This window comes from Microtus ochrogaster, chromosome 7 (genome assembly GCF_000317375.1).
Source record: "Microtus ochrogaster isolate Prairie Vole_2 chromosome 7, MicOch1.0, whole genome shotgun sequence".
Lineage (NCBI taxonomy): Eukaryota > Metazoa > Chordata > Mammalia > Rodentia > Cricetidae > Microtus > Microtus ochrogaster.
The window spans coordinates 22,053,580-22,068,322 of record NC_022014.1 but is presented as its reverse complement, the minus strand read 5'-3'; the positions used below and the strand labels follow the sequence as shown (position 1 = coordinate 22,068,322).

The 14,743-nt window shown below is 39.4% G+C and overlaps 1 protein-coding gene and 1 non-coding gene across 3 annotated transcripts in view; one reads left to right on the top strand and one right to left on the bottom strand.

The window, feature by feature from the left end:
- Positions 1-1,905: 1,905 nt before the first annotated feature.
- Positions 1,906-14,743, bottom strand: part of Nsrp1 (nuclear speckle splicing regulatory protein 1) — a 33,200-nt gene continuing 20,362 nt past the window's right edge. For both annotated transcript variants that reach the window (XM_005349505.3, XM_013347472.2), the window contains exons 3-7: positions 10,641-10,697; positions 6,615-6,743; positions 5,664-5,871; positions 4,887-4,995; positions 1,906-3,136 (exon numbers count right to left, since the gene is read on the bottom strand). In XM_005349505.3, the coding sequence (XP_005349562.1) occupies positions 2,203-3,136; positions 4,887-4,995; positions 5,664-5,871; positions 6,615-6,743; positions 10,641-10,697 (1,437 nt within the window). In that variant the 3' untranslated portion in view covers positions 1,906-2,202. The remainder of the gene's footprint in view (positions 3,137-4,886; positions 4,996-5,663; positions 5,872-6,614; positions 6,744-10,640; positions 10,698-14,743) is intronic.
- Positions 8,822-8,951, top strand: LOC113456391. Its single transcript, XR_003377213.1, has one exon. It is a non-coding gene; the product is annotated as a small nucleolar RNA SNORA33 (small nucleolar RNA).

Sequence of the window (14,743 nt, the reverse complement as noted above, 5' to 3'; positions counted from 1 at the left end):
CCTCTGAAGCTCAGGCTCAAGAAGGAAAAGGTGGCTGGAGGGATGGCCCAGTGGTTAAGTGTGTTTGCAGCTCTCGCAGAGGCTGGTCTCCAGCACCCACAGCCTGTGGCTCAGCTACTGTCACTCCCACTTCAGGGGTCCCACACCCTCTTGGCCTCCACGGGTACTCTCATACACACAGTATACAGAACATGAACAAACACAGAGAGAAAACAAAATTAAAGGATGCTGGGTGCGACGCAAGGGAAAATCGGGATACTGTTCCCAGAAAAGGAGAATAAAGGACAGAGAGGTGAGAACTGCTTATCTGGGGAAAACCTGTGTATCATAATTAATTGGTGTCTTTTCCTATTTGGAGTAGCCAATGTGCTTTATGGAAGTATTTGAACTTCTGGGAGAGGGGAACTATCTGATCTCTCTCTCCTTAGACTATCTTGCACACCATAACCAAATTAACTTTTCCAAGCACAGGGACAAATCCTAAGGAAGGAATGATGTCCTCTCTTGAGACTCAAAGTTTGTGATCACTCCTGCCCTCCTAAGGTCTCATCTTTCCACTTAGGCTGCTTCCCCTGTGTAAATCGGGGCTTTTTAGGGCTTGCCAAGAATCTACAAGAACTCATTTACTAGGTCAGTCAGGGATCTAGACATTCACTTTGTTACGTTCCTTTTTAGGACCTAAGAATATAGTAAAATAATAAATATTAAGTATGTCTCTCAATATACAACAGTTTTTCACCTAAGTAAACCTGCCACTAGACCAAGTTTGTCCTCTGAAACAGTAAACTCTTCACGATGAAGTACCACGAAATAAATGGACTTCCTGGTATGGGAAAACTTGCCAGAGAACATCTTCCCTAGTGGTCATCCTTTCTGTACCCATGGATAAACTCATAGCATGCAAAGGCCACGGTCAGGTTTCAGGGTCTTAGTTCAGAAAGTGTGGTTTTATTTGAACAAAGAAATGGGGCTTTAATAGGCTTCTGTCTCCCTGTTGGAGTATATGAAACATCTTTTCACTTTCAGCCGACAGACTTACTTACAGACCAATTTAGTAATTTGCAAAATACAAAATTACAAAATAAAATGATATCTTCTAAACAACAAGGCTTAAACATGAATGAAATTCCTGCCTTTTTCAATCCTGGCTGTCAGTCCCAGGGCCTTGTGCATGTCAGGCAAGAGCTCTACTACTAAGCCTTGTCCCTAACCTGGTAATTACGTTGACAAGTTAAAGGTGGATCAAATGCAGGAGCACATCACTTTCTTTAAGTCAAGTATGCTGTGGATCAAAACGCTATTTAGACAACATACATTATCTATGCTTTAACACAAATTTCAGAACATATACCATTTTTTCTACTTCTAAAATTTATGTATTTTAACTTGAAAGACAGTATTCACAAAATATTTTCTGCAACAAGAGAAACATGACACACTGGGAATGGGTCAGTCATGTGCCTGCAGTTCTAGCACTTGGGAGGCTGAGACAGGAGAATCACCTGAGCACTGGAGTTCCAAAAGCATGGGTAACGAGCAGGACTTTGTCCCAGTAACAACACAGCCCCTCCCCTCCCCTCCCCACCCCATCCCACCTCACCACCTGAAAAATTCAGCCCCTTAAAAGCAGAACAAAATAAAATTTAAAAATTTGAAGCTGGAGAGACGGCTCAGTGTTTCAGAGTGCTCGCTGCTCTTACAGAAGATCCAGGTTTGATTTCCAGAACTCACATGGTGGCTCACAACCACCAGTAACTTCAGTTCCAGGGGATCCAATGCTTACTTCTGGCCTTCTCTATGGGTACTGGGCACTCACTTGGTACACTTCTTACAAGAAGGCAAAACACCCATTCATGTAAAATGAAGAGTTAACACAAAACCAAAAGAAAAATCTCAAAAGCAACATTATTAAAGACTTATTTTAATGGTTTTAAGGAAGCCAATTTTCCTCACAACGGATCTACTGGAAGATTTAACACTATGATTCTTGAGTACAATCAACAAAGTGTTACAGACTAGGAAATATCTCACAAGTCCAGCCGCGCACTGAACCTGAAAGAACTGACTTCTGACTTCACAAATTTTGAAAATATACCATAAAAAATACCCTCCAGTCACTGTTCACATACTTGTCTGCTTTCTTAAAGCAAGTTCCAGGGGTCACAATGTTCTATGCTCAGGAACTCCAGACCCTGGCAGCCATTAGTCATCTTCTTTCTCAATGTAAGTCTTTGCATTAATCCGCGCCATCTGCCTGGCCAAGTACCTGTCTCTGGCTGACAGCACAGTCTCCTCACTGCTCCGCTTTGCAAACTTGCTCAGGGCCTCAGGGGGCCTCTCCTGCCTCTCCTCTGCCAGTCTGTGCTTTGTTGTTGGTGAGGTTTCAGAACGAGAGGGCTTCTCTTGATCCCCTTTGTCCTTTTCCACATTTCTTATTCTGCTGGATTTTTCCTGCTCAAGAAATTCGTCCTTTGGTCTAGACCTTGGACTGCTTTCCCTTCTGTCTCGACTTCGTTCCTGTTTTTCCATCTCTCTGTGCCTACCGTTGCTCTCATATCTCTCCTTTCTTCCTTTCTCACTGTATCGGTCCTGGTCATGACGGTGTCTGTCTCTTTCTAGCTCTCTAGAGGAGTGTGTCTCCCTTTCCCACTCTCTGCCCCCTCTCTCTCGCGGTTCTCGTCTCCTCAGTTTATCTTCGTGCTCAGGCCTCTTGCAGTAGTCATCTTTGTGATCGGCTTCTCTGTGCCTGTGGGAACTCTTTTCTCTGCGGTGGCCGTGGTCCGTGTGCCGGCTCTCCTGCTCTCTGGCCTGCCTGTCCTGGTGATGACCTCTTGACTTGGGGCTTCTGGAGTGGTACTTGGTACCATGCCCTCTCTCTTCACTAGATGATCGTGAGTGGGTATGATTCTTGTGATGCTTGGGGTGTTTCTTGGAGGCTTCTGTGTCTTCTTCCCGTCTGTAGTTTACTTTATTTCCTCCCCTTTCATCGTCATCACTGCTCTTAGTGTCAAAATCGCTGTCAGCATCTGGGTTTGCCTCCTCTTCACCATTTTGAAGAGCACAGTTCTGCTGTGGTCTCTCCTCTGAATTTATTTCATCAGAGTAACCCCTGGGCTTCTCTTCTTTTATTCCAGTCCTAAAATAAAATTTAAAATCATCATATAAATACAAAATGCTACTTTCTTAGTTGTAGAAAGCAAAGGAACGCTCATGTAAATTCTCACAAAACTCACAACAACTAAATCATATTTACTGTCTGATGCACAAGACTGATGTCTATTTAGGACTTTCAAACAGCTGGGGGCATTTTAGTATTGACAGACATAAAACAAAGAACATAGTCCTCGTCTCTTGGTCCCCAGAACCTTCAGGAAAGAGTCTGTATGGGTCTCATTTTTCTTTCTAGTTCTAGACAAAGAATAACTGGGAAAAGTAAGGTTTGCCATAAATCTAAGTTCTATTTTCACAACATAAAGTTCAAGCTGTGACTATTAGATTTTTTTCATTTTGTTCTGAGAAGTACTAGAAACTTAAACACATGAGGGTAATTTCCCACAGAAAACAGTACCAAATCTAATTCTAAACATTACTATTTAAACTGTCCTAAGACTAGAAAGGCATCATTGACCTGATACCGTGTCTCAGTGCCCACCACAACAGGAAAGAAACTGCTTAGTCTTCCTGGCTGCTGCCATCAGCAATCCTGAAATTATCACACCACCTGCACTTGCCAGCTGTGCGATCAACTCGGTGATAACACTCACATTGGACTGTTGTTCCTAGTGCTGGAGGACTAATGTAGTGAAATATCCCATCCAGCAGTGAAGCATGTCAGTCACGTGTTCTAAAACATCCATGTGGGGGGCTGGAGAGATGGCTCTGTGGTTAAGAGTGCTGACTGCTCTTCCAGAGGACCCAAGTTCAATTCCTACCACCCACATGGCAGTTAACAGCTGTCTGTAACTCCAAGATCTGACACCCTCAGATAGACATACATGCAGGCAAAACACCAATGCAAATAAAATAAAAATAAATAAATTATATATATAAAAAAATCCATGTGTCCTCTCAGATTCTCCCTTTTACATTCAGCTAGTCTGTACACATGATATAATTACTTACTAATTCTATAATAGCTTAAAATTTTATCCGAAGTCTCCCAATCCTTTACTTTTCCAGATCAGAGATGCGTCTACAGATCAGAGAACTGTCTACAGAAATGGTAATATCTACAAATAGATATTTGTACAAATAGATATTTGTCTGATAGGGCAGTCATCAGCCAAAAATAGCAGCATAGTACCCGAAATGTAACTAAGATTAAAATTTTAGATTTAAGTTACTTGAATACCCAACACGTCACTCCTGCTGATATCAGACAGGGTCGTTTTACTCTCTGAGTTGTAAATATGACCTCTATGGAGGCTGGGTTCTGCTCAAGAAAATAAACCATTTTTGTATTAAATGCCATCTAATGATCACGTACAATTACATGCTGTACAACCCAGTCCTATGCCAATCTCTTCTTGCAGTAATTGTTCTCAGGCACCAGGGTCTTAAATATTTTTCCTTTAAGAAAGAGTACACTTTGGTTTTGTTTCTCCTTTAAGGCCATACATAAGACCCAAAGAGCACTTAAACAGAAATTTTGTACACTAAAATGTTTTAATATAAACTAGCAATTGTTTTGTGAATTGTAGAATAAAAACCAGGCTGAACAAAATCTTTAGGTTTTGAAGTTAAGAAACTGTAAACTCCACTCACTCACTCAATTAGGTCGTGTTGGTTGAGCTGTCCACTCAAGAGTTTACAACGACTCCTAAATCGCATAACCACAGATTGTCAAGGGTATCTTTCTAGTAAACATTCCACTTGCCACCTCTTACCTGGCTTCACGGAAGCTGGACTTAGGAACTGCCTCTTCACCAACTGCTTGATTTAGCAGGTGCCTATAAAATCCACTGAGATCTTTCTGTTTGGTCACATCCAGTCGTGCTGGGAAGGAAAGCAAAGACAAACTGAGAAGATGGATTCAGTGAAGCACAGTGCAGCTGCACTTTACACACGCAGAGCACATATCATACAAAGATGTGTAAACATCCTCTAGTCCAGGAGTCAGGAGTACGCTCTTAGTGCTTAATTGATTTTTCTGTCTACGCACAGACCTGTGGTAGTTGGTTCTCTCCTGCCACTGTGTAAGTTCGAGGGATCAAACTCAGGCTCAGTGGCAAGCTCCTTTACCTGCTGAGCCTCCAGATTCAACTTCACAGATTAGTTAGTTTTCGTTCACTTGAAGTTGGAGAGCATTTGTAATTAAATTACTGGTAAGTACTCAATTCAACGGCTAAGATATTCCTTAGCTGCCGATTACTAATGATATTCTTTTTCTAACTGCCCAGTTAATGTTCCTTGAGTGGTGTTAAACATTTTCTCATCTCAGAATGTTATTAGAGTTTAAAGTTTATTTATGTTCTGGCAAATGTAATGTTGTTATGCCCTGTAAATGTTTTTACATTGTGAGTATCTAAGACAATGTAATAAAATAAGGACTAAATGAAAAGCCCAACAGGAGTAACAGTGACTTAAAGGCGCAGTCCTGTCTCTAACACCAACACGGACACAGCCTGCAGTCACAGCAGCAACCTGTCCCCTCCCTCCCTCACCTTCCAGGGCAGCAGCCTTCTTCTCTCTTTCCTCCTCCTCAGCTCTCTCTTCAAGTTTTTTTTTATAAGCAGATGTCACGAATGCCTCTTTATCATCAAATTCTCCCTTTTCCATCTCTCGCTCTCTCTGTATTTTCTTTTCCATTCTTTTTTCCTGTTCCTTTTTTCTGATCTCCACTGCTTTTAGCAAATTGTGAATGTATTTGGGCTAGGGAAAAATAAAATTATTTCAGAAAGAGGAAAAAATTTACACCCATTAATATAGAAATGTTTAGTCTAAGTAATCTGTCTTTTCAAAACTCAGAATAAATTTGCTAGTGAAACTGCTACTGAGATAGTTTCCACTAAACACCTGTGGGAGTCAAAGGCAGGCTAGTCACACCAAGTTCAAGGCTAGCTCAGTCAAATACCCAGGTCAAGGCAGGTGATGGCTGGAGAGACCTGCCCAGCCTCAGCTTCCTCACTTCTGGTTTTCTCTTTAGTTTGTTTTACCGAGATAACGTATGACACAGTCCGAGCTGATCTCGAACTTGCTACATATCCGAGGACGGCTCTCATCTTCTGACCTTCCCACCTCAGTCTCCAATGGCTTATCACCATGCCTGGCTCTAAAGTACTGGGATCTAAAGGCTGTGCCACTGCACCTGGCTACATGATAGTCTTAATTCAACACATGAATGAATCAGAAAACAAGCCAGGAGCAGTATAAATCTAGTATACAGAATGAGTATAGAAAAATTTTCAAAAAATTATAAGGTTTCAAGGTAAAAAAATTTAAAAATACTGGATAATTCACTTGACATCTGCTAGGATCTAGATTCTAAACATTAAATCTATAGTTTAGAATCAAAAATTCATTTTAATACCTAAATTTTTACTGAAGTCATTTTAAAATAATACCAAACAAACAAACAGGTCAAGACCAACAAAAGTTGTATTTCAGCTACTAACCTTTCGATCTTTCCCCAAAAGCAATTTGGGATTACTTTCTTCCTTTTTTTTCTGCATTTCATCATAAATGCTGTCATACTCATACACAGTGGAATCTTCTGCAAGAGCTTTCTGAATCTCCAGTTTGGTCTTTAAAAGAAGCAGATGTTTAAAAACTATGCACCAGTCAAAAGACACCACTGAAAGTCTTACTTTTCCACAAAGGCTCATAAGTTAGAGATATATCTTAAAAACCGTACCAATCACATTTCACGACAGGAAACACGAATACAAACTCTACAGCAGACCACCTGGGTGAATCCTAGCTCCACTTACTTTGAGCAATTTGTGTGCTTTAATTTCACCTCCCCTAAAAAAAAATGACTATTATATCTACCTTCTAGTAAGTGTTTACAATAAGCTATGACATTCTGAATTATACATAATTATCCATATCAAAAATTTAAAAAGTCAAAGGCACAAATGAGCAACATGCAGCCCTGGCTTAATTTTTATGTTACATTTAATAAATTAGGTTTCCTAATAAATTGTTTAGTTTTCAAAAGTATGATCATAGGAAACACATTAAAGTTCCTAAAAAAAAAATCCAAAAACAGCATTAAATGGGAGCCATATTACTATTAATTTTTACATTAACAATCATATAATGTCCTCTGCTTTTATCATGTTCCTATCTTTGTTCTTTCTTCTTACAAAATATCAAAATCTTATCTATAGGCTGGAAAGATGGTTCAGGGGTTAAGCACACTAGCTGCTCTTGCAGAGGACCTGGGGTCGATTCCCAGCATATGCCACATGCTGGCTCATAAGCATACATTAACTCAAGTTCAGAAGATCTGATGCTCTCTTCTGGCTTGAGAACATCAGGTATGCAAGTGGTGCACATACATGCACATATACATACAAGTAGGCAAAAAACTTATACATATAAAATAAATCTTAAAAAAAAACTTACCTATGAGTTTCAGAGCTACCACGACCCCTGCATCTTAAATGAGGCCATCTCTGAGAAATTTAATTACCAACACTGTATTTCTTTTGAGTCTGATAAGCATGTAAACTGCAGTATTCAATGTTTTTCTTTTGAGATTTATTTTATGTGTGTTTTGTCTGCATGTATATCTGTGTACTATATGGTTCCTAGGAGACCAGAAGACGGAGTCTAATACCCTGGAACAAGAATTAACATGTGGTTGTGAGCCTCCATGAGGGTGCTGGACCTGAACCTTGGTCTTCTCCAAGAACAGCCAGTACTTTGATCTGCCCCTGAATGCCTATGTTTAATGTTATCACCTTTTTACTGCTCCACGAATAAAATATGCTATACATATTTATTTTTTCTTGAACTGCTGTACTGACTTGTTTAATACAGATATGAAGAGTGGTTCTTTTTAAGGAAAAGTGATATGATTATTCAAAACAATCTACCTGATTATCTTCAGGTTTCTTTGCAGGGCTAAGGGTTGAACCCAAGGCCATGTACATGGTAAACAAATCCACTACCACTGAGCTATAGCCTCAGTCTGTTCTAGGTTTCTACACTAAACCTTCACAGTCTAGAATAATGCACATATAAATGAATAAATTTGACTGGAATATTGTTAAAAATACCAAGAATCCCACATTCTGGATTTCTCAAAATTCAGAAAATGAATCACAGTAAACTGCTGCTCCCTCCACAACTAGCTGGGAGAATCCAAAGAGAGAAAAATGCATCTAAGAAATAATATACAGCCACCCCCAAAACCAACAACAAAGCATCTGGAAGTGGTGGCACATGTAATCACAGCACCTGGGAGGTGGAGGCAGGAGGATTAGGAGTTCAAGAACAGGGATGGCTACATAGTGAGCTCCAAGCCAGCCAGGGCTCCAGAATGAGATCCTGTCTCAGAAGGAACACAGGAATGCTCTGAGGTAAATATGCAGCTTTCAGAAATATCAGACAGGGCATCAACAACAGATTCATGGGCTCATCTAAAAATCTAAGGGGAAGGAAGGGCTGGACAGATGGCCCAGTGGTCAAGGGTATACACTATTCTTGCAGAGGACCCCAGCTTAGTTCCCAGATCCTACATTTGGCAGTTCACAACCACCTGTAACTCCAGCTCCAGAGGATCCAATGGCCCTGGCTAGTTTACATACCCAAGGATATGCATATCCACATAAAGACATCCATAGTTACACATAATTAAAAATAATAAAAACTAAAGCCAGCCAATTAATTTGTCTCTTACAAAGTTTCTGTAGAAATTTAGAAAAAGCTGGCAATAGTAATAATGCCATACTATAAGCCCTAGGACAATGCCAGACATTAAGGTCCCTAAAGTGGCTACAATATTGTAACATTGGGAAACATTTTTTGTAGGGTTTTTAATTAAAATTTCACTGTAACTAATTCTAAGAACTTAAAAAGCTGGTAAATTACTTCCAAAAAAACACCAACAAAAAAGTCTCTAAATAGGAGCTGGTGAGAGGGCTCAGTAACTACGATGACAGGAGCGAGCAGTCCTGAAGCTAGCCTCAGACCTTCACACACAGGCTCACAGCCACCTACAATTTAAAAAAATAAATGTAATATTTCTAAACTAAAAAACTAATTAAAACAAAATAAACCTGAAAAAAGTATTATGAAGCAATGCATAGTGATATAAGCCTATTATCCCCACACTTGGTAGGCGGAGGCAGAAGCATTACAAATTCTAGCCAGTCTAGGTGATAAGACCATATATAAATAAATACACTAAAACAAACAAACACAATGTAGGGCAGGACAAATGGCTCAGCAGCTAAAAGCACTTGATGAGCAAAACTGACCCTCGTGTTCAATCCCTGGAACTGTGTACAGGAGCAGGAGGTGGTGGCACACATCCATAATCCCAGCACTGCTGCAACAGAGTGGGAGGCAGACACAGGAAAGCAGGCCAGAAGCAGTAATGACTAGAAAGACCATCCAACCAGGCGAGGGAGGACCGACTCCTGACTTCACACATGCATATTCTCTCTCTCCCTCTCCCTCTCTCTCTTACACACACACACACACACACACACACTCACAAGCCTTAGAGTAGAAATAAACTTACAAAGTGTACATATTACTAGCTCATTCTGTAAATGCTAGCCATCTTGGCATTAGACTTTTTCCAATCTGGGTAATCACACTAAAGGCTATTCCCTCATGACAAACAGTACTCTTCCAGTGAAACAAGTAAAATACAAAATGTCACCATCAGTTCTGGATAATTCATGTCCAAATAAATAAGGCTAAGGAAGAAGAAGGACCATTAAAGGATCATCCATTTCCTAGTTCCTATTTTCTTGACAATTTGATAAATGCAACCAAACTTCATGGTAAGCTGGTTTGGATTTAAAGCAGAAGAGGTAAAGGGGGAACAAAGGAAGCAGAGGGATCCCGATGGGAAGGCACAGCAGCAGCAGCTGAGCAGATGCACCTGGGCCACACTCTCAACGTCGCTCACTGCATTATACTTTGGACCATCAAATCTGAGATTAGCTATTATAGAAGCAGAAATCAGTACATTTTAGATCTAGTTGTGCCACAAAAAGAGTAACTGATACCTTCTCAGTCAGAAGCACGGGTGAGTTTTAAAACCTTTAAAAGATACTGAGTGCTTCCGTCACTAGGGTGCTCCCAATAGAATCACTGTTACATAGGACCTGGCTACTCCCCACTTCTTGGCAGATGAATTCAAAGTTAATTGTGAAATCACTATGGCTGTGGCTAGACTTTTTTCTTCTGACAAGTGAGTTCCAAGCAAAATTTAATAAAGAAACAAATCCTAACAACCCATTACCAGATGGCTGCTGAGTCAGTTGGAAGCAAAGGTGGCTTAATCTACAGCCTGTGATAAAGAGCTAATTCTATCTTCCTTTAGAATTCATAAAGAAAGTCTGCAATCGTATAAACTGGGAAACACTTTACACATTTTAAGAGATAAAATGACTTCATTACACACATCTGTTCTGTTTAACTTTCAGTAGTAGGTACCAAAACTCTTTCACCCCTACCTGTTTCATGGCCTGCTTCTTAGCAGCTTCCCTCTGAAGGCTTTCACTCACGGAGGTCTGCAAGACAGAAAAATGTCACTGTTTACCTAATTCAAATTTCCTTTCCAGTATTCTGGTTGGCAAAGGGTTCCTTATTTAAGAGTTAAAAATAGAAAGGTAGTATTAATTAAATTAATGTTAAGGTCTTTCCCTCTAAATGTTAAGAGACAAATTAACTTCCATTGTGATGCATCAGAACAGGTTCTAAGGCACTAAAAACAAAAACAAAAAAAAGGTGGTTGTGAATTTTGTACACTATACATCTGAAGTGGGTAATACAAAATAATGAGCTATGGACATATATGGGAGTTTGAGGCCCCTGGTCTACAAAGTTCAGGACAGCCAGAGCTGTTACAGAGAAACCCTGCCTCAAAAACAAACAAATAATTAAATAAACATCACCCCCAAAGGACATGCAAATAAATGGCTAACAGGCATATGAAAAAGCACACTCAGCATCACAAATAGCAAGAAAGTGTGAATAAACTGGAGCTACAAGACACTGCCTGAATCCTGTTGAAATAGCTACTATCAACAAGACCAGTGCTACAAGGACCGGGGAACAGAGAGTCCTGCAAGGTAGTCACTTGGGAAAACAGGGTGGAGGTTTCAGAATGAATCAGAAACAGAACTACAATGTAACTCAGAAATCCTACTATTGGGTATTCAGTCACAGAGAATGGAACCAACATGTTACAAGACTATCAGTGTGGTAAAATGTATTAGTCACTGAACCCAAATTTCCCCGGTAAGCAGTACTTTCAATAAAATTTTTGTTTGTCTTATGAAACAGAGTCTCACTACTGTAGCCCTGGCTGTCCTGGATCTTGCCACGTAGACCAGGCTGGCCTTAAATCATACAGATCAGCCTGCCTCTGCCTCCTAAGTGCTGGGATTTAAGGTGTGCAACACTATATCCTATCAGATTATCAATTTAAAACATTTATAGAAATAAAATATACTTCCAATGTTTTTTATGTCTATCCTTCTAATTAGTGCAAATTAAATGGATTTTTATCTTCCTTTCACAAATCAGAGAAAGCAACTACATACAGAAAACAAAACCTTGATATATAGCTACTGCCAACACTTAATTATTAGCCTTAGATAATAAGGAAGAAGTTGAAAATAATGTTCACAAAGCAGCTCAGGGATATGAGTTCCAGTTTTCACAAATATGTCAAATTCCCCTGCTTCAATATTCCTACCATTTAACAATTCCCACCTCACAATATACACATGACTGGTTCAAAGAGGGAAAAAGACTGGATAAATATGCTTAAACTACAAAATATACTCATTAGTTGATTAAAGTAAGACAAAATATAAACATTTGAACCATCCTAAAAGAGAAAAACAAAAACCCATAAAGATACTTAAAAATACATTTTCTGCCAAAAAATTTCAGGGAAAGAAGCCTACGAAACCTGAAACCTTGCAAATGTTTTAACTCACCAACACTTAGCACCTAAGTAAGTAAGTTTCGGTCTATTTTAGTTTCAACTGAAAAAAAAAATTATTACTTATTCTACAGGTTCACAAAATTCTAAGGGTTAAAGATAAAAGATGTAGTCAAGTATGGGCATTGTAAATTGCACAAATGGGTCTTTGCACTCCTCATTTATTCTATGAGAATAAAAATGCTCCAACCCAGTGTTTGCTACATTGAATTTAGTGAGATCTAGCCTAAAGGGGAGACTTTTTGGGCACCATTTGGCTGAACTGCCTCCTGGGTTGTGGTGATTAACAAGAAGCAGCTCTGCAAATGTTGCTGGCATGCTTCACTAAGAGGCTCTGGAACTATCTGAAAAACTTAGATACTAGGTCACTATATTAACTTTTTCTAGCCATAATTTTTAACTGAACCAAAGTTTTTCATTTTTACAGAAATTAACCTATCATTAAGTATGGAGGGGGGGGGAGGCATCTATTGCCTTTTTTTCTGAAACAAGAGTTTACTTATCCACTGCCCAAGATAGCTCTTAAAGAAAAACAGTTCAAGAACCAATGCTTCTTTTCAAACGGCTCATAGCTATGATCTGTTGTGTTGGAAATTTATGATATCAAAACTCCCTGTTTGTGTGTGTGTGTGTGTGTGTTTTGTTTTATTGTGTAGCTCTGGCTGTCCTGGAACTTGCTCTGTAGACGAGGCTGGCCTTAACCTACCTCTGCCTCCCTAGTGCTGGGTGGGATTAAAGGTGTACACCACCATGTCTGTTTTCCCCTGTTCTTTTAATTTTTAGACCATTTACTCATGGTTCTGTAACTCAGCAGCAATCTGTTATGGGCTTAATTTACTCATATTTATACTAATTGAAAATGCAAAACCTGGACTGGAGAGATGGCTTAGCGGTTAAGAGCATTGTCTGCTCTTCCAGTGATCCTGAGTTCAATTCCCAGCAACCACATGGTGGCTCACAACCATCTATAATGAAACATGGTTCCCTCTGCTGGCCTGCAGGCGGATATGCAGGCAGAACATCGTATACATAATAAATAAATAAAATCTAAAAAATGCAAAACCTGCTTAACAGAGGAGTGTGTGGTATTTTTATTATGAGCTCAGACTAAAGATAAAACCAATTGTACTTATCTACAGAACACCAAAAGAGGAAAAAATTTGGCTTAATATCTTATTGGGACTTAAAATTGTCATGCTTTTAAGTGCATGAGGAGGTCAAGCACAAAAACTTACTTTGATTTAATACTATAATATTTCAGAAGTTGAGAATTAAGATTTCAACTTAATTTTTAAAATGGTTTTATTATTTTAAACCATCACCTGAGGATTTTGCTGTGTAGAAGATACCGCCCTACGTACTATTGCCAGTAAAGAGACACCTAATAAAACTCTGCTCAAACATGTTTATATTATGAAAATGTTTATATCATGAATATATATGAGTCACTCCCAATAAATTAAAATTTCAGAAATTATACAAATAAAATTTCAGAAACTGCCTACCTTTGTTGCCAGCCTAGCACTGGAAAGGTATTGGCAGGCAGATCTCTGTGTGTTCAGGGCTAGCCTCGCCTATGGCGTTGAGTCCCAGGCCAAAAAGAACTATATAAGAAAACCCTGTCACAAAAATATGTGGTTTTCCCCACAATATATCAAGAGTGCTTTGATAGGACTAAGGCCATTTCTCACCGAGATGCCAAGAATAGAAACAACAAAAGCCACCCAGCTTTCTCGGAGAGGAGTTTTGTATGAGCTCCTATCCTGTGCAGTTCTGTTTCTTTTGTTCACTAGAGTACATAAACTTGACTTTGACCTATTTCTGGCTACACACTCTGGATTCACCTATTTTTGGTTACCTGCTTTCTGTTCCTAAAAATCAATCTTACACTGCAGTACATCTTTATTCTAGACATAACATGAAGTTTAGACTCAGGTGCTGTACTATAATTTGCCTTTTATTTGTAGATTACATTTCTGATTTTGCACCCTATTAACTTGACTTTACATGTTTTAGCCCTGGTTTCTGTTTCTGAATATTACCTGAAGCAGGCACTTTACTGACCGAGCCTTGTCTTCAGCCCTCTCTATTTTTCTTAGATTTGTTTTTTAGTTTGTGTTTATGGGTGTTTGTCTGAATGGAATGTCTGTGTACCTAGAGTGTGCTTGGTGCCCCGATGTCCTTGGAGCTGAAATTTATAGGCAGCTATGAGCTGCCGTGTGGGTGTGGAAATCTGTGAAGAACAGCCAGCATTCTAAACCACCAAGCCTCTTTCCAGCCCAGACATACACAAATATATCAGAAAGCAAGGGGCAGGATAACACCTAGCTGTTTGTGAGATCACAAAAAAACAAACAAAAAACCCAAAACAAAACAAAAAACCAACAAAAAACTAAAACCTAAAAAAAGGGCTAAGAACAGATAACTGCATTTCCTTATAGTCGACACCTATATGCCATCAGTCCATCCCCGGACCAAGAGCATTAACTCTAGTTTCTTTCTTTCTTTCTTTTTTTTTTTTTTTTTTTTTTTTTGATTTTGAGACAGGGTTTCTCCGTAGCTTTTGGTTCCTGTCCTGGAACTAGCTCTTGTAGACCAGGCTGG